The sequence below is a fragment of the Haliotis rubra genome, unplaced genomic scaffold (assembly GCF_003918875.1).
Source record: "Haliotis rubra isolate DU_JTF1 unplaced genomic scaffold, ASM391887v1 Scf427, whole genome shotgun sequence".
Taxonomy (NCBI): domain Eukaryota; kingdom Metazoa; phylum Mollusca; class Gastropoda; order Lepetellida; family Haliotidae; genus Haliotis; species Haliotis rubra.
In genome coordinates, this window is record NW_025767110.1 from 308,522 (window position 1) to 329,614 (window position 21,093).

The 21,093-nt window shown below is 39.6% G+C and overlaps 1 protein-coding gene across 1 annotated transcript; it reads left to right on the plus strand.

Annotated features, from left to right (window-relative positions):
* Nucleotides 1-2,162: 2,162 nt before the first annotated feature.
* Nucleotides 2,163-19,690, plus strand: LOC124288851 (CUE domain-containing protein 2-B-like). Its single transcript, XM_046725412.1, is given in 11 exon segments — nt 2,163-2,197; nt 2,554-2,605; nt 4,970-5,044; nt 5,323-5,466; nt 13,196-13,254; nt 14,004-14,152; nt 16,557-16,757; nt 18,128-18,186; nt 18,368-18,428; nt 18,813-18,889; nt 18,891-19,690. Coding segments are annotated over 11 exon segments (960 nt in total). The 5' UTR covers nt 2,163-2,181; the 3' UTR covers nt 18,958-19,690.
* The last annotated feature ends 1,403 nt before the right edge of the window (nt 19,691-21,093 follow it).

The following is a 21,093-nucleotide window of genomic DNA, read 5'->3' on the forward strand; positions in this document are numbered from 1 at the left end:
AATATTGGCTTTCTTGTTGGTGCTAACCTTAACAATTGCATTATTAAGACTGTTGATGGACCAAAACCGAACACTGTCATAGCTTGTCATGTTGCAGGCTATGGTCTTGTCAAAGGCCAAGGTCGAATATCGTAATTTTCTGTTGTGACGTCACTTGAATTGTTCGATGACGTAATTGCATTCGGGCAGTCAAGCCCGTAAGAAGTTGGTTTTGGGTAAACTTACAGTCAAATTCCTTCATTGTTTCCTTTTTCTTTTCAAAACAAATTCCATGTATTTTAGCAATAATAACGGTAATGCTATTTTTGAGGGCATTATCATTTGCAGAAGCCCTCGGTCTTTATCAACTGCCCTCCTTCGTCGGGCAGTTAATGGAAGACCTCGGGCTTCTGCAAATGATAATGCCCTCAAAAATAGCATTACCCTTATAACAGAGAAGTGCTTGGATAGTCTGATTTGGAGCCACTGTGACGTTACATACATATGACGTCACTGTCATTGTGACACCTTCTCCTGTGATGTAACAATAACATTCCTTGGTGATAGCCTTCTGTCAGTGATCGTACACAAAGAATAGTGACTGCATTTATGCACAGACAGAGACATGTATCATTCTGTGAAGTAAGTCTGTTACAATAATAATATTCATCAAAGCAGAATATATACAGATGTAGTTAAGTTTTAGTGGGTTTTTTTGCTCAACTGAATAAAAATCAAGCGAGATTATGTCGTGGTCTGTTTGTCGTCAGACGTAAAAGTCTTCTTTTCAGAAACCGCTGAAACCAAGAAACTGAGATTCCACATGCGTGTCTCACGGAGTATGAAATTCCAATTTGTCTAAGACACGTAGCCATAGTTATAAAAATATGTATAGCCATTACAGTAGTCGGTCATTTTTATCCAAAAGTTTATGAAATTTGGTACATGTGCACCTAGTTATGGAGTTCAACATATATGTTCCGTTGTTGTGATATGTTCAGTTTGGACACTTGCACGTTGACAATTGTAAGACCCTTTTTTCACTGACAATCTTGCTTGCACGTTGACAATTGTAAGACCCTTTTTTCACTGACAATCTTGCTTGCACGCTGACAATTGTAAGACCATTTTTTCACTGACAATCTTGCTTGCACGTTGACAATTGTAAGACCATTTTTTCACTGACAATCTTGCGAAGTGGTGGAGTAGCCAAGCGTTCGCTCGTAAGGGCGAAGACCCTAAATTTCTCACATGGTCACTCCGAGTGAAGCCCATTTCTGGGCCTAGATCTTCGAAGCTCTCTTAGCGCTAAGATAGTCGTAACTGCCATACACTAACATTACTTACGACTATCTTAGCGCTAAGAGATTCGAAAATCTAGGCCCTGGAGTCCATTGCAATACTATATATTTTACTTACGTTGCTGTAATATTGCTAAAAGTACTTCTTATTCAACCACTCTGGAAATACGCTCTCCTGAAAAACAAAATGCTTTGATTTATGTTTTAGCAACCAGGAAATCATCATTTCCCATTATTCTATATAGTTCTATAAAATAAACTGTCATGCAGAATATATAATGAGAGATTATAAACACGTGCTAACTGTCACTATAAAATACACGGCAAATGGTACATGCAAAATGTTAAAGACAACATACCAAGCATAACCACCAAAGATGAAAATGATCACAGTGAAGCAGCTGATCACATAAAAATTCTCAATGTCTTCAGCTGATCATTCGCTCAACTCACTTAATTACCCATAAGTACGTTGTTTTACAAGGTAGTCGTTGATAATGTTTCACATTTAAATCAAGGGTTGTGTCACAAATGACTTATATGTTATTAGTCTTCATAATTGATTTGCATAAATTTGCATATTTTTACCTGCCAATTTAGCGTGGAAACATTCTCTCTAAATCGCGGTTATCTCCCTTATTTAGCGACCTCCTATTGGGTTTTACAAAACGTTAATTTCGGAAATAACTTTTACAACAGAACCCTTGAATCTGTGCTGAAAGATCTCTGATGATACATGTATAGTACAACACTATCATTGTTTATAAAATAATGACGAGTCTATTAGATGTGTAACTTCTGTTTAGAAACATTCACACTCGACATGACATATTCATATTCCGTTTCAGATTTTGCTAATTTGATAAACGTCCGCGGGATCATATGAAAAATTAAGGTTGAAATGGTATTCTTAGCAGGTATGAAAACGCGCAATGAATGTTTTGCATTAAGACTTATTATTCATCAATCTGACAACATTACACTCCCAACATTTTTTTGGATAACAGCGAGTGTAATGCTGTGATCAAATGCTACCTCCCGTGACATAACTTTACATCGCCTTCATCAAGAACCAACAATGGCAACCATAACTGTAAACAATAATTCCTGTGTTGTCTCATTTCGCTTTTGCAAGTGCATTTTGTGTTTGTCGTGCACTCCCCAGGGAACATGCCGCCTAGGTGTGCAGTGCATATAAGTGATACTGTTCTCGAAGTAGAAATTTAAAGAACAAAGAAATATTGTAATTGTCTGTTCGCGGCCTATCCTGCAGGTTCCATCATTGGGAGTATGAATGGTGGTTGCGTAAGACCTAACGCAACAAGGTAGGTACCGGCATAAGTCTGTATGATGACAAATAATCATGGTGCTGGACACAGCTATTACCGTACGTGTTGTGGACGTGCTCTCTCATTGCATTAGGGTGTTATAATTAGTCCTGAATAATATATGAGATTATTGAAACCTTGGTTGTAAACACGCCAGGTAAACATAAGTCTGTAATTATCCCATAGTTTATAGTTCCACCTGACTTGATGTGCACAGTCAGGTAGTAGTTGGTAGGGAGGTTGTCAGTTCAGGTGAATCACCATACCAGAACTCCAGATAAGATTTAGCTCATGTGGGTACTGTACCCACTGTATTTTTTTGGAGTGGGTATTATGAATGTTGAGAGGGTATTTCATTTTCCGTTACCCACTGCTTTCAAATATGTGTGTATTTCAAGTCATTTTACTCACCTAAGAATATGTCATTGAGTAAATTTACTAAGCCAGTATGTTCTGCCTCATGTCATACCTAATCAAAACCAACTTAAATATAATGGAAATGATTTCATAAAAAATCACTCATCCTATACTGACAGTACAACACTTCTCCTATACTAACAGTACAACTTGATAACAATCGATGTCTTTTTCATTATGCAAGCGATTTTTATAAATATATTCTGTACGCATTTGTTTTAAACTTTCTGCGTATCTAACATTTTAAATGCGTAATTGGTACGCAACAATTATTTTTCAAATCGGTAATTGGAAATTTTCTATGCATATTTTACCCGGATACACGGCTTATCTGGGCCTCTGCCATACACAGTCTCAAATGCTCATATTATGGAGTTTTGTATTTCTCTGTTTACAATATTGGATATATGTTTATGTGAGATCCATTATATATTCTGTGAGATCCATTTATGTGAGATCCATTATATATTCTGTGGAAACTTATATTTCCTGAAGGTATGTACAACAGTTTTATTTTCAGTGTTCAAGTCAATGTAATTTGGAGAAAAACTTACTTTGTTTTTGATTTAAAGTCTTTGAACTTAAGATTCAGTGACTTGAGAAAAATTGAGAAAACAGTGTAGCAAATGTCAATCAAGTTAATATTTAGTGAAAAAACCCATTAGGAACAGAAGCATTTAATAGGGTCGGTCAGGTTATCGTAACCTCAAGATTTTGTATGTAAGGCTTTACCAGCATAGTCATGTCTGTCATTTTGTATTTTAAGATGAACTTAAATTGATGACAGAAGTAAGGACTTTTCAAATATAAAATACACCATTATCCTGTTAATAGTGAAAGATGCCAAATATTAATAAATTCTACTGGTCAAATGTGTACCTCAACCGCCATTCATTTTGATTTGGAGTGGTCACAGGTGGCCAAACTGTCACAGGTCCTGCAATTTGCTGTGCAGCATTCTGTGGGCACACCAGAAACCTATGATCGAGGTGCAAGTCCCAGTTAATTTCCTGATGGTTTAGTTTTGATTGACCTCTGAATGTGCTGTTGTTTAAAACTAGGCCTGTGTATTGTCAAATAATTTGTACTGCAATATATTACAATTCTAGTACTCATATTGCCATACCTATAACGATTATGTTAGGAGCTAAAGCGTTGGACACTAAGTGACATTGATTGTACATGCAAAGTGTATTTTCTACATACTAAAGCCCTATAAATAAATATTATGGTTGTGATAACAGAAATCTCAAATTTAGATTTTATTTTGAGGGATTCTATTTTCTTTGTTATAAAATTTATTGTTTGTAAAGTATGCTGTTTTATCAATGAAATACAATGGAAACCTTTAGTATGAATGTGTAGATCTTAACTTAAATCATAAAGATAATCATAAAACTTGATATACTTTTGTAAACAAATATGCCAGTTCTGAGAAAAAACATTGCAATATGTATGGTTTTAAAGGATTACTGCGATATACCGATATGCTGGTAATACCATGCAGTCCTATTTACGACATTTAAACAAATGTTAAACAAATAATATTTGTAAATGTAGGTAAATTGTTGGTGGTATGCGGTTGTGCGATTGTGCAAGTTACGTCCCCTTTCGGCGGAAGTGAAAGGAGCACATGGCATAATAGATGTGATGCGATGCGGTGCCAGTTGTGACCTCGTGATGTGTGTGATTCTCCTTGCGATTGATTGTAGTTTCAAGCTGACATGTGCGATTTGCGATGTTTTTTAGATCTTCAATGTTTTTACGAGGCCACGGCAGGTCTCGTGAATAAACTATTGGATATCAAGCTGTGTTGCGATCTATGATCATAGGATAAGTTTTGTCCAACGACAGACAGTTACAATATTTCAGGTAACTTGCGTACATTCAGACATTTTTCTGGTAAGATAAATAGATGTGATGGTTATCATTTTGTGATTTCAGTATGGACCGTGAAGAGGAAGTAAAGAAAGCCTTATCTGATTTCCTGCAGGAACACAACTTGCATGATGCTGTCAGGTAAAGAGTATCTGTGTATATAAGATTGCACTGCTATAATTTGTAAAGAGCAATAATGTTTGTTTTTTTAGAGACTTGTGTGCTGTTGCCCCTGTAGATAGCAAGGCAGATGAACGCTTGTTCACTTTACTGACGTCATTAAAGAGGCTGCAATTATTGCTGAAATCTCAAAAATGAAGTGAAAGACTTGTGGTTGTATATTGCCCAAAGAACCACTCGGGGCGTAGTTAGCCAATAGCTTGGTACTCTGCTAGCTGACTGGTGTACTTTGTTTCCAGCTGTGTGGATGATATTGTGCTGACATATCTCCTGAGTATCCTCGATGAACTGGGAGATGCTGACAACACTGAAGACAGTGTGGATGCTGAACACTTCTGTGAAATGATGGCAGCTTACATGCCAGGCTTTGAGAACATCAACAGGTACCATTACATTTTTTGTTTTTAATTTAGATTTTATATTTCCTGACTCCCTGTTACAGGCTTGACAGGTGTTTGTAAGGTATCATTACATTACCATGGTTACTGTCCATAGATGCTTCAGTCTCATTCAAGACTCTCCTGCTACCATTCCATTATAGTCATGTCAGAATGACCTTCCAGTCAACATTCAATCATTACCATCATCTGTCTCTTGCTTCAAATTACAAACATTCATAAGGGATGAGATTTTGCTTAGCTGTGAGAAATATTACCCTACAATATTGCCATAACAGATGCCAATGTGTGACCATCAGGAACAAGACATCAGTCAGCGTTACCGTACCACACGGTGTGCCACAAGGCTCCGTATTGGGTCCACTGTTGTTTGTTCTGTACACTGGTCCAGTTGCTGACATCATCTCAACTCACAATCTGCAGCACCATTCATATGCAGATGATCCCCAACTCATCAAGGCAATTTCTTGCAAAAATCCGTCTGACGGTCTAGCTGGAATTTCTGACTGTACAAGACACATCAAATCTTGGATGACAAATCATATGCTGAAACTAAATGACACCGAAGCTCTTCTGATTGGATCCAAACAACTGCTGTCGAAAATCCCTACCAGATCTGTGACAATAGCTGATGCTGTCGTCCCTGTCTGTTCCACTGCATAAGATCTGGGTATTGTCCTCGACTCCTCACTTTTCGATGGAAGCTCAAGTCTCTCAGATCTGCAAAACCTGCCACTTTCACCTTCGTCCCATCAGTAACATCCGTCCCCTATCTCTCAGTGGATGCTACCCATGCCTTGGTCAGAGCCCTCATAACCTCAAGATTGGATTATTGCAACAGTGTATTGTTTGGCATTCCTCAGAAACTCTGTGACACTCCAGAAAATCCAAACCACTTCTGCCCGCATCATTTATCGTCACCCTAAATGCTGCCATATCAAGCCAGTACTGAAGGAGCTTCACTGGTTGCCCATCAAAGCCAGGATTTAGCATAAGATACTGTGTCTGACCTACAAAGCCAAGCATGGTCTTGCTCCCCAGTACTTGTCTAACATGTTGTCATCATACTCCAGTTCACGCAATCTTCGTTCCAACAGCCAGGATCTGCTCACTGTGCCCAGCTTCAGACTGAAATTTTTTTGACAGCATTCTTTCACCTATGCAGCCCCTACTCTCTGGAACTCCCTTCCTCATGACCTCAAAACTATTGACAATTTCGACTTGTTCAAGTCCAGACTTAAAACCTACTTCTTCCAGCAGTATCTCCCTGAATGTGCTCTAGTATTACTTCTGTACATATGTACATACTTGACTCTGTAGCGCCTTGAGCATGTCTGTCGAGGTGGATTGGGCGCACATATAAATATGCATTATTAGGTCTTCAGATGAAAATCTGGAAGACCTACTGTTATTATCCGAATATTATTATTATTTGTACAAATTTTGTACCCGCTCTCCTGAACTAACCATTGGGGCGATTTTCATGAAACGTTCAGGGATGATAGCCTGTGTTTAAAAATCTTCTTCTCCAGAACGGCATATACCGTATATTACCGTCTATAAGACTACCCCATAGATAAGACGACCCCCAAACTTGACCCTCAAAATCAGTCTCAAAATCATATCTCTCATAGATAGGCCACCCCACCCCTCCCCTCCCCCACCCCCCACTCCGCGATGGGTCGTGGCCAACAGAGACCAGACCAAAGGCATCTTGGATATAAAATGTACCGTATGTATGTATGAATATTACATAATAAAGATTACCGGTATATTGTGGAAACCTGTGTTTGTTTTCCTTTTTATATCCCAACGATCACTGCTTGCATCAACGACGAGACGCCATTTTGTGAAATTGAAAATTGGATATAGAACGTAAGTATATTTGGTGAGCATATTTCATAATAAAGATTACCGGTATATTGTGGAAACCTGTGTTTGTTTTCCTTTTTTTATCCCAACGATCACTGCTTGCATCAACAACGAGACGCCATTTTGTGAAATCGTTGAGTATAGAAATGTGAACCCAAGAGAAAAAGTACCCTCGGTAAATAAAAACTGAAGTCAATTTTTGATTCTAAACATATTATTTATATGTCCATTGAGAAGCATATGTGTCCATATTTCATGAAGCATGTATATATGTATATATATATATAACAATAAGAAAAATAATATATGTTATCGGTGTCCATTCACAATAAATACTGACATTTCATGAAGCATGTAAGAGAGTTCTGACATTTTGTTTACAAGTCACTGGCCGTAAATCTTTCGAATTCAGTGTCACTGTCCTCGTCCTTGTTTTTGACCACAACAAAGTCAGCAACATTTACCAATTATCTCTCTTTTTGTATATGCCTGTATATATTGCTCAATTCCTTTGCTTTGTTTGACTGTGCATTCCTGTTTGTTAAAATCCTGGTTTTCCAATGGCCAAGTTGTTGTTGTTGAGTTCGGTTTTACATCACATCGGCGTTATTCCAGACATATAGTGACGAGATCAAGTCCGAGTTTTACAAATTTTAAATACAAAGTCCAAAAAAGAGTTGTTTTTAACATATTACATTACTATTTACAAGTGAAGAATGACAGAGCACCAAACTCAAAAACAAGCAATCTGTGACTCACATTACATAGTTATAATTTATGGTACAGGTCAACTTCCCTCAGGTAGCTAACAATCAGATGCCCGCTCACGAGGGAAAACAGATCTTTCAGATTTCAGATTGAATCTCTTGCACGCAGTCAAGCAGTATATGCTTGATGGTGAACACTTTATCGCAAGAGACACACACGAGGTCCATCCCCATCCGTTTCCAGCAGATAGTCATGAGTTGCCAATTGCTGGCTTTCCAATGCCCAAAGAGCAATGCGCTTTTGGTAAAAACTGAGACTCCAGCAGTTTGTTTACCGGTCTGACTGTGCCAGGATCGCTCGAACCCTTTCTGCTACATCATCATGATTGCAGGAATCCAGCACATAAACGCACAATATCCTATACATTTAAAACAGAATAAAACTTCACACACAAAACTGCAGCCATGGCAGTCGTACTTTCAAATCATCTTAACTGCACAACAGAAATTTTGAATGGGTGTTTCACAAATGCACAATATACACATTAATTTATGGCTGTTTCACACAAATGCAATATATGCACATTTATATTCTATGCGTCAGATAGCTAGGATCATGGCGATTCCAGAACACTAATCGTTTTGGCCGTAGACCCAAGGACAGTGGAGCTACGGCCTGTTAAAGAGAGAACTATTTCTTCTCCGGAACTATTTGACCCTCGTGACCCTGACCGCTGTATTTGAAAGATCCGCCCTCGTGTCAAAAACGTGTTCTGGCTGTGTTTTGGACGGTTTCTAGCCCTTAAATATACTTCAAACACCCGTTAACTCCGAGACCAACCGTCCGATCAATGCCAAATTCATCTCACAAACACTGTAATGGACGCTCCAGCTGGCGTCTAAAGAAACAGTACAAGTGAAGGTAGCCACGGGAGTGTATGGGGAAGTCTGAACACCGTCCAGGAGGCAATCCTAGTTATTATCCCCCGCAACACGTTTTGCGGGGGGTATTAAAATGGACTCCTTCGGTGCGTCCGTCCGTTCCGTCCATGCACATTTGTCTTTTCCGGAGCAGAACTCTAAAACCGTTCAATATTTCTTCACCAATCTTGGCACATAGATAGATCTGGTGGAGTACTGGTGCCTTTTGGTAGTTTTGAAATTCTGAATAAAACATTTTTGGCGTTTCCATGGCAACAAGTTCGACTTAGAATGAAATTAGTGGTAGTGCTCTTTTCCTGAGCAGAACTCTAAAACCGTTCATTATTTCTTCACCAAACTTGGCACATAGATAGATCTGGTGGTGTACTGGTGCCTTTTGGTAGTTTTGGAATTCTGAATAAAATATTTTTGGCGTTTCCATGGCAACAAGTTTTGACTTAGCCTGAATTGGTGGTTGTGCTCTTTTCCGGAGCTGAACTCTAAAACCATTCACTATTTCTTCACCAAACTTGGCACATAGACAGATCTGGTGGTGTACTGGTGCCTTTTGGTAGTTTTGGAATTCTGAATAAAATATTTTTGGCTTTTCCGTGGCAACAAGTTTGACTTAACCTGAAATTGGTGGTAGTGCTCTTATCCGGAGCAGAACTTTAAAAACCTTTCAATATTCTCCTTCCACTTTTTTATATACACACCTAAATATTTGACATAATCATAACTCGCAGACATAATCATGAAGAGTATTTTGCCATTGCGGGGGATATTGATGACTTTGTCTTCTTGTTATTATTATTACAATCTTGGCTGTCTATTAGACTTCCCTGAATTCTTTTTCAGCAGAGGTACTCATACGTATTTTTATGTCTATTAATTCCTATGACAGTTGTAACTATATTTTGAATAAAATATTTATAAAACAAAAAAACACCCCTGCAGGGGACTGCAGGCCTGCAACCAAGAGAAGGTAACTCTTACCTCGCAAATCACTCTCCATGCTGTCGTTCACATGGCGAAGACATGCGTGCTGTCCAAAGAAACTTTTTTCAAGTTGAATTCCAAGAAACAAAGGCAAAGATGAGTGAGAAAGAAACATATACTGTATGTTTGGTTCTTTTCTAATCACATTGGCGATATACTGAACGCGTTTCGAAAATATTTAATTCATTAATGCTGTAACTTTTCTGTCGCCTCACCACAAGATGGCGGATGGGGCATCCTAGTTTCCCTTTTTCTATGTGCGTTTTCACTTGAATGGCTTGTAAGCTTTAGATTAGAGATTGTTGTTGTGTTTTATAATTACATCGCAATATATTTATGTTTTGTGACACGTCATCGCGTCTAGCTTGTACTTTTTGTTGTTGAGGATGTCACATGGCGAGTGATCTTTGTCTGTACGATCGCTACTAGTTGAATATCGTGCAATCGATTTTTGCAAGTTATGTTGCATTTTGTGTTATTTATTTTTGCCAAATTCTCCACTTCAAGCTACGTGTTTGACAAGATGGCAGATATGGCGAGCGACATGCTACATTCTTCTACATGTTTACATGTTAAGTTGATGTTGCTGCGTTGCTTTTATGTTTTGTTTTGCTTAACAATATATAATTATGGCCCTTGTGTTAATTATCACCCTTGATTCTTCATTGGTCTACTCTCATCTGGCTATTGACAACATTCGTAGCTGTGCCAGTCAGATGTTGAGTGCGGTAATGGTTCTGCGTTGTTTGTGGATGTCTATGTCCCATTACTCCCCAGCTACACAACAGGAACTACTTTCACTTCCCTACAAGATGCGTTCTACTCTCTTCCCTGGGGCTTTAAAGGAGTCCGAGAGGCGGTTATCACTTATAAGGAATCTAAACCTTTATGAGAGCAACCCCTCCTCTCCCCCACCCTCACCCCCACTACTCGTGCACTGCCCTCGACCCTTGCTACCTTACATCCCCCCACACCAGGGAGAGGGTCTGCTAAGTGGAGTGCTCCAGCAGCCTATTCGTGTGATAGGATAAGTCAGCCATGGCTTCCCATCAGTAAATATCCTTCGGGTGCCCTTGGTGACCCCGGCAGACGACATCTCGCCGGCTTCAGGGGTTGACTGCCTTCTGACACATATCCCTGTTGGCAGCCAGAAAGCCACCTCAAATCCCTGGGTCCTGTCCACATTCAGGGATGGCCATTTGCCACATTGGAAGCCAGATGCACCGTCATTCTCTGGAGTACTCCATGCCGAGATCCAGTCTCTACTGGACAAGGCAGCCTTTGAGACGGTTCCAAAAGGTCGGGAAAACATGGGGTTTTACTCCACATATTTCAGTGATCTCTTCTGTCGAGGCAGGGGAAGGACTCATACCTCCATGTACCAATGCAGCCCCATTTCCAGAAGGTTCTCCTTTGACAGGAAGTGCTACCAGTTTTGTGTGCCAAGGGTGTTTCCAGCTCAGGTCGCCAGATCGCAGGGCAGGTGTTGTCACCCGTACCTAGACAACTGGCTCTAGTCAAACAGTTGAGTTGGGAAGCCACACAAACAGTGTCAGACATTCTCACAAACTGGGCTGGATTGTGAAACTCAAGAAGTCAGAACTGGTTCTGATGCAGGATCTGATCTTTCTTGGAGCCAGATTCAATACCAAGCAGGGCCTTGTCTACCTGTCTCTAGACTGAAAAAAAACTGTTAAGGTCCAGAGGACAACTCTTCAGTTCCTTGATTACCCCAGAGTTCAACAAGGACATGGCTCTAGTTGCTAGGAAACATGGCGGTGACAGTGGACATGGTGTGGCGTTGCACGTTTGAGGATGAAACCCATACGGCAAGCCTTGGCACAGCTGTGGTCCCATTCAGAGAGCCAAGAGAAGATTCTCGAGATGCCAGGGTGGTTTATTCCTTACTGTCAGTGTTGGAGAGATGTCGGGAATCTCTCCAAGGGGTTCCTCCTGGGAACCCCTACGTCGAGACTCTTGATTCAAACAAATGCATCCATCACGGGTTGGGGTGGTCAGCCATTTTGATCCGAGAGTGAGGCCAGCCTGCACATCAATGTGCTGTAATTGAGAGCAGTCAGGTTCATGGAGCAGGTTCAAAGCCAGGTGGTGCATCTAGAGATGGACAACCAGACGACAATAACCTATATCATGAAGCAGGGAGGCATGATGTCATCGTCACTCCTACAGGAGGCGTGGCAGTTTCTGCTTTGGTGCGATCAGTATTACATACGGGTGATGCCTCCTTACCCTCTCCAGAGATAGACAACATTCAAGCAGATGCGCTCTCTCTATGCATACACGAGCCCCACACGAGTGGATGCTCGATCTGGACATATTCAGGATTATCTCCCAGTTGTAGGAGTCATTCCAGGTGATCAGTTTGCCTGATCCGATCTGGGGGCATTAACTTCCGACACCTTCGAGTGCGATTAGACGGACAGGGAACTGGGCTTTCCCACCAATACCACTGATACCCAGGCTTCTCTTGCAGCTAGCACCCATGAAGATTCAGGATAGAATACATCTTCAGCAACCCATGCTTGCCACAAAAAGGCGACTATGCTTGTCGCAAGACGCGACTAACGGGATCAGGTGGTGAGGCTCTAGTTGATGCAGATCTAGTTGAAGTACTGGAGTTCTTTCAAGCCAGCCTCGTCACTTCCACAGTGAAGTGACTCCGTGGCTATTTCATCATTTCATATACCTGTTGATGGTGCACTTCTGGGGCAACACCCTCTTGTACAGTGTTTCCTAGCAGGCATGGACAGGACCAGACCGACTATCCAACAGATCAGCTCTACATGGGATTTGTCAATCATTTGCTGTCCGGTCCTGTATTTCACAATCTGTCCTTGAATGAATGTGTCCTTTGAAGACACATGCTAACACCAATGGTCACAAGCCGTGAGTCCCTTTACCTTACTTGTCAGCAGTGATTCTCTTACTTTATAATATTTATACAATGTATATATACAGAGTGAATGTAGCCCCATATGTTATCGACTTGTTCAGTTTCAGATACATGCATGTCAACGACATCTTACTATGGGAAATGGACCCAACACTATAGTTTAACACTCACTCAAATATTGATATATCCAATTACCTCTGGTACCGGTTTTGAAGAATATGCTGTAGTCAGTTTCTAAAAGGATTTTAAGCCACAGGGTTTGTTTGTAGTTGTTTTCTCATGTCTCAACCTATTGTTGCAGTGTTGGTGTGTGGGAGTGGATGTTTTCACTGTCCAGCAAGCTGGCTGCAGAAAGTAAAGGTAGTTATCCTGACAGCAGGCAGCATGGCTGTGGTATCTACTTGTCTTCATCTCTTCAACACACTTTAAAATTTGATTACCAAGACATGTCAGTAATCATTCTTCAATGAACATCATGCCCTACAAATAATGAAATCAAATCCAAAGAATCTTTGTTCATGCTCGATATCATTTCCGGCAACACTTGCAGTCTATAACATGCGACTTCCACTTCACCAAGTTCAGTGTTTATCACATAACCACGAAAGGAATTTAGTGGTTTTATTATTCTTGTTACAAGTTCAGTGATGTATCAGTCCACCTTGACCAGGTCATTGACATTGATTGCAGTTAACTGGGTAGCCATGTTTACGATTAGACAATTTTTTATTGCAAAACACGTTAAGTAAACAACGCCATATTGTTAATGAAGCATTAAATAAGCATCAAATTTAAAATCCTGTATGCATGTTGTTGTTTTTGTTCTATTTTAAAATCTCGAATCAGTGCAATTACGGCATGGTCAATTCATCAGTGAATCGATGAAATATTATGAATGAACGTCGTGGTGTGAAAGTAGTTCCGAGATCCAATGAAAATGTACAAATATACGATCGACCAATCAACGTCAAGAATCACTAAATTGCACACTGCAAATATCAAAAAGATATTACACGGGATCTCATCACCCTTATGGCTAAAAAATATGCATCCTCACTTCTCTCAGGAATGTTTCACAAGTTGTATAATGAATGTCCACTGTTACTCAGAAGAGAAGGAGACCATCCCATCCTCCAGCACTGTGGACACAGGGGATGGTGACAGTCTGGCTGTTAGCAGGAAGGCAACAGGGGAAGTTGGAAGGACAACGACCAGACACAGGGACAGGGACAGTCAGTCAGACGGGGAAGACATGAAGGTTTGTGTCAACTAAACAGCAATAGCAAAAGATCCAGAACAAATGTCATTTAAACTGTATTCCAGAAAATCCCAAAACTTTGGAAATGTCTGTTGCTTGATTATCTGTAAAGCAAAAATATCAGGATGAAAATGACCATAAGCAGTTACTGGACAACCAGTCCACTGTAATACAATCAGCATGTGTATGGTTGTTTCAAGTCAACATGGAACATGGTCAAGGATAATACTGTAGCAAGGGCAAACAGTATGGAAAATCAGAATGGTTAGTCATCTAAACCAGGCCCTGATTTCTTGAAACAAACTTAAGTCTTTACTCCAATTTAAAACTGAGTTTGACAAATTGAAACAGCTGAATTTTTAACTCAGCTGCATTTTTATAATGAAAAAGCCCAAACAACTTAAGTATCCTATTCACAAAACTCAAATTGTCTGCTATGTTTGAGTTTATTATCGATTTCAGTTCATGCCGGGAAATGCATTTTCTCAAATTTGAGTAAAAACTCTAACTTAAGTCAAAACTCAGACTTAAGTTTGTTTCGAGAAATCGTGGCCAGATCCTAGTTCTTGCCATCACTAAACAAAAATCTGAGGACTTAACGTTATGGGGCACTTCAAGACATCCTTTTGCAAACTTTGACTGACCAATGAAATGACTTACAGGAAGTTGAATGAGCATATCTTGAGTTTTATGGCCCAGGTTTTAAACTGGTGACTTCAATTCCAGACAACTCTTAGAAAAATATCACTTCTTACTTTCAAAACTGAACGAAAAGACCTAGTACTACACATTGAAGCATGGTGTAGACAATGATTTTGACAGTATCAAGGTTGCATGTTTGGAAAAGTCTTCCCCTTTCCTAATCTGGTAAGTAATGCCGTCATTGGTTGGACTGACTGACTGACTGAGTTTGGTTTTACGCCGCTTTTAGCAATATTCCAGCAACATCACGGCGGGGGACACCAGAAATGGGCTTCACTCATTGTACCCATCATTGGTTGGATGGTTTGACATGACTTGTGCTTGGATGTCCTCAGCTCTGTATTAGTTTTAGTGAGAACTAAATCTGATTTCGATAAGATTGGAGTTTAACTGACAGTTTCAGGCCATTAAGCGGAAACCAGTATGTTTGATAGAACACTCATGTACATTTTATGAGTTGTGATGAGAATCATATCATTGAGAAGAGTCATATATCAGTGCACATGTCCTTATGCAAGGTATCTAAATACCTAAATGCTGAACCTGAACGGTTCCTCTTCACAGCTCATTAATCAGTGTTACCTCCCCTTGTACTAAGCTTTCCTCTCATAAGAAATCTGCTAAAAATGTTTGCACAGGGAAAGGCAAAGCAGACTTTCGTGGATGTAAAGATTCATGGGTGTAAACGTACAAATAAAAGAAATATTTATTTATTAATATATATAGAATATTTCTAATCCTGATACAACCTATCGCAAACGTATAACAAAGTTGGTGTCATGGTCAGTAGTTAGTGATGTAGATCTGTCAATAACCTGGACCAGGTTACTAGACTTAGCTAGATTAGCTTGATGAGTGCCCCATCTTCACTAGTCCTGTATCATCTGTCACATCACATCAACTGCTGCACTTACACCACTAATCCGAACTGGCAAAGGTTTCTGCTTCCACTACCAAAACAGGAAGATAGTAATACCGTCTAACGATATGTACACACTACATGAAATGACAGGAATGTTGTCAGTTATGGCCAGAAATCCCGAACAGTTGACATGCCCATCCTGCTGGTGATAGCTTGATCCTACACGGACTTTCCTATTGTCTGCTTTTGAAGACGAGGCTTGGCTCAAAACAAAAAGCTGGATATTTCCCAGCATGGTAAAAGATTATGCACCTAATCCTTGTATTTTCCACATCTGACAAGGCTGCAACACATAGATAATACACATGCTTGTATGCAGTAAGTGGTATATAATAGTAATGAAAGGTTTCATTGACAGCCACAACAGTTGTTGCTAGATCACAAACTGAGAGGTAACTGAATATATTTTTTGTCTCAGCATTTTGCCAACCATGTGATAAAAATATATCACAAATATGGGTAAGTCAACTAATTGGTTGCAGTATTATCATATGTAGAAATGAAGAAAGGATTACTTAAACATTACACATTTAGAATCCAACTTTTTTAGGGAAATTAAATGGACTAGCAAACACTAGTGTTGAATCTTGACAAGGGAAGAGAAGATTTTGGGCTGTGACCTGGAGGGTGGTCCCAGACAAAGATGCATGTTTGGGGTTCCATATTATGGAACGAAAAAAATGTTGCAATAGGAGGTTGTATCAGGATTAGAGATTATCTGAGCTTTTTCTTCTAGAAAGTAACCCGTACTTGAAGTGAATGTTGTGACTTTCTCCCCAGCCATCTGTATCAGACGGAGGTGTGAGAGAGTTTGACAGCCAGGTGGTGCTGCTGTGTGAGATGTTCCCAGACACATGTGCAATGGAGGCTAGGCACTGTCTCTCTGTGTCACATGGACAGATAGACGAGGCAGTCCAACTTATTCTCCACAGACAAGAAACTGGAAACTCTATCATCGAACAAGGGGAGACAAATCGACCTGTGAGAATTTACCTTTTTGTCAGTGTTTGGCTAAGAAAATGTATGGAGATGGTTCTAATTCTTGCCCTTAAACTGTATGGATACATTACAAAAGTGTTGTTTTATTAAACTCAAAGGAATACAAATGTGAATCTTTCAAATTGAGTTGAATCTTTTTATGCCTTGATTTGTCATAGTTACATCTTGTTTTGTCATAATGATTTCTTGATTTGTCATGTTGATGCCAAGATTTGCTGACTACATTATCCTCGTTTGACCAATGAAACATATGGCATTCTCAAAAGTAATGGTTCTGGTAAAGTGTGACACTGGCACCTTTAAGTTTCATTGCGTTCATAATCAGTGTTATCACTTGTTGTCTAATATGTCACCAGATGTAAGAAGCACCATGTTCTTGTACTGTTGTCAGTATGATCAAAATATACCCTGTACTTTCCAAGCTCCACTCAGTAGGAAAACTCTGTATACATAAAAACAGTTTAATGTAAGTGGAATGATAGAACTCCTATGCATCTATTGTTTATTGTGAGAACATCAGTTTGCCTGTCCTGAATGAAGGCTGTCAGTAGATATTACTGTGTCCCAGGAAGTTAACAGCACATGGACTTTCTCTCGCTTGCTGTAAATATTTGTTACATTTCACAAGTACTGTATTGTCTCACTTTAGGGTATGCCAGTGATTTCTGTTCTTTCTGGTATTTCTTGCATTTAGAAGTTATTTCAAACATGACTACATGGTTTGGATTGAAAATGTAATCCCCTGCTCATGGATTTACAACACAAACACTGGACTTCCATAATTTTCATCGAGGACAGAATGATAAATATGTCAGAGAACTGAACCTTGATTTTCGAGGCTCTCTTTGCTCTAAGATAGTCGTAAGATAATGTTAATGAATGGCACTTAAGATTATCTTAGCGCTAAGAGAGCTTTGAAAATCTAGGCCCTGGTTGTTATGAACACTTGCTTAGTTCATATTTGAAACCGCCTCCGTGGTGTAGTAGTTAGAGCTAACCGTCCGCCTGGAGAGTGGAAGGTCGCAGGTTCGGTACCCGGACGCATCATACCAAAAGACATTAAATTATGGTACTTGTTGGTCCCTGCTTGGCACTTGGCATAAATGGGTACAACAAGGACTGGTCGGCTCGGAGTCAGTGTAATGTGTCTCTGGGGTATTCATGCTTCACTGCGGCATGGTATCTCAGTGGGCTAGCACTATAAAACCAGCTTGAGTCTGGGCTAGTACAAGCAGCCGCACATACACATACACACGCATGCACGTTGTCTTATGAGCGAAATATTCTTAAGTACGACGTTAAACCCCGTTTCACTTCACCTTGTTCATATTTGAGTGGGATGATGGTTTCAGGTGCGGAACAAAGGCTGCATGTTGGCTGACAAACAACTGAAGGAGCTAACATTAGCAAGGTGGGTCCCTCTTGTGTTATCTTGTCTATAGCAGCTGTCATGGATTACAGTGTCATGTCAGTGAGGTCAAGTTGGTCTTGTGAGTTTCAGTGTAAGAGAAGGATTAATGTTGAGCCCTCTCATTAACTGGGAAGTCTCAACATACTGGGTGCCCAGACTGAAGTGATTCATGGTGTTTCAGGTACAGTTTTGTTGACACAGACGACGACAAGAAAACACACAAGCCCCCACCGCTCAAGCAGGTTAGTTTTCTTGGGACAACTTTCACCTGCACTCAGTAACTGTAAAGTATAGAGAGATTAGTCCTTAACTCAAAACTCATTTCCACATCAGCAAGAAAGCATTGAGTTTTCTTGAACTATTAACAAAACATGGGGTTTTTTTATAGAAAACAACCAGGACATCACTTTCTGGGATAGATATTGGGGATAGATCTATATATTGTATTTTTCAGTGTTTGTTAGGATTATAAACCCCGTTAGAAGACACTCAGGAGCAGGACCTGAGGAAATTCCTTCAGGTTCAGTTTCTTATACCTTCTTTACTGTGCCATATTTATCTATAGGTAACATACCCATCTGCCCTACACATTGTACACCGCTGATTGTTATATCTGTGTTTGGCAGGAATCCAAGAAGTTGATCCGATACAGAGAGGGCCAAGTCGTCAGCACCAAGGGGGAGAGATTCTCTGAGGTTAAAAAATGAATCTGAGGAAATGAAGAAGACTTATGTATCACTCAAACCAGCTCGTAAATATCGCTTCCACTGAGTGCATCCACATCTTTCAACCAATCCAATTCCTTGTTACATTGCAGGTGCTACTAGACCTCCAGCACGAACCAGATCAACTGTTAACACTGACACTTTGTAAAAACAATGCTCTGTTTATCACTTATGGGTACTGTGAGATCTCAGTTGTTTTCAACTGCAGTTTGTCATCCACATTTTAGATTTGTTATAATTGTTGGGCTAAGAAACTAATGGTGGATCCTCATGCAATGACTTACTTGGTGGCAATTTTATGTTTTAATTGCTATACAAGGGCCAGAGCACATAAATGTAAATGCTTTTATACTGTTTTGTTTGTCATATAATGAAATCAGATGTTTACTCATGACACAATATATCTCTGTAGAAGATATGATGTTAAGATACAGAGGCATCCTACCAGTGTTTATGATCTTATTTCTGATGTTTTCCAGGTGTTAGAGCACCTTGATCCATATATGTATTTTCTTAGCCTAATTTGACATACCCCATTCCATGGTGAATTCTCCACCTGCTTGCCATGCATCTTTTATACCTCAGCTGTCAATGCAGTGTTTTATTGTCATATGTATTATCATGTACAAGTTTCAATCTCAAACTAGGTGTTGTTGCTAGTTGGTGGTTTTATTGTGTAGTAGACAAAGTAAATATCATATGTGTGTGTGTGTGTGTGTGTGTGTGTGTGTGTGTGTGTGTGTGTGTGTGTGTGTGTGTGTGTGTGTGTGTGTGTGTGTGTGTGTGTGTGTGTGTGTGTGATGTTAAGGTTTGTGTGCTGTCATTTTCATCCGAAATGTGTGCTGAATATAATATATATTCAGTAACCTAAAAATAGAATTGTGTGAATTGTTTTTATCAAACTGAATTAATTCTTATCCTTGGAAAATTGTAAAGAAATATGAAATACTGATGTAGATGAAGCACCAATCAGTCTGTTATTCCTCATTGTCATTTCATGGTACTTAAGAAGTGCAGGCATTTCTTTTCCCCCATCAAGTATGTTATTTACATGCTGGCAGTATGCACATTGTTGTGTTTTCCTAGATGTTCATCGTACTGTCATGTGGTGTTGTGTGGTTACCTGTAGAGATGCGCTATCTATAAGGTATAGTGTATGTGATCATAGATCTCTCCACTGTGTGATACTGGGACAGCCAGACTGGTCAATGAGAGGAGGCTGTGCTGCATATTGGATACTCATCAAGAATTTAATGGACATGCTGATACAGTTATCTCCAGACTTTCAGCTGGTCTTCACATAGATCAAGTTAATATCCTTCATACTTCTGAAAATCAAATCAGGCTTTTCATAGAACATTTCTATACATGTATTTAAATGATATGTTTGCAGTCATTAATGTGAAAGTTTAGTCTACTCAATCAAAACGCAAAGTAATTTGGAGTACTTACATCAAAAGTATAAAATATTGAGATTCAAAAGTTTCCAATATTGAGCTTGAAAGCTGAAAAAATAGAAATACTCATCTGTATGATGGTAGATTTTACTACTGTTTCACCTTGAAAGCTTAGATATTTCTTATTTTTGTACAGTAATGCTGATGTGTTTTGTGAATAAATGTTGACATAACCTGGGAAGTGTTAGGTGAATGTGTCTTCACTTTGCTCCACACTTTATGGGGGTATTTCAGAATTTTCCTTGGCTTTAAGTGTAGTTGTGTGCATAACTGAATGTAGCAGGTCTCTCCAAATACACTACCTCTATCACATCATAGCCATTGTTGTCCTCATACTACCAAATCTTAGTGCTAATCAAAACATCCAAATGTACATTGCATACTCCCACCAAATATACTCCGCACCTGCACTAGGTGCAGTTATTTCCTCTGAAAGTGAAATTATTTGTAGCTGTTTACACTCCAAAAAAACAGTTGATCTTCACACCTGTATTCTTTTTCAGAGAGATCGTCCTTGGGGTACATATAAGCATTTTCTGCACTGAAAATGTCCTGTGACAGTTGTATCAATGTTTTTTAATAAAAATATTGTACAATAAATAAAAATCTTTTTATTTATTATACGGCCCCCACCTCGTGGAGTTACCTCCCGTTGAGCATGCGCACCAACTGGGTAAGCACCTAGGCCCGTATCATCATTCCTTCTGCTGTCACTGCCATGTACG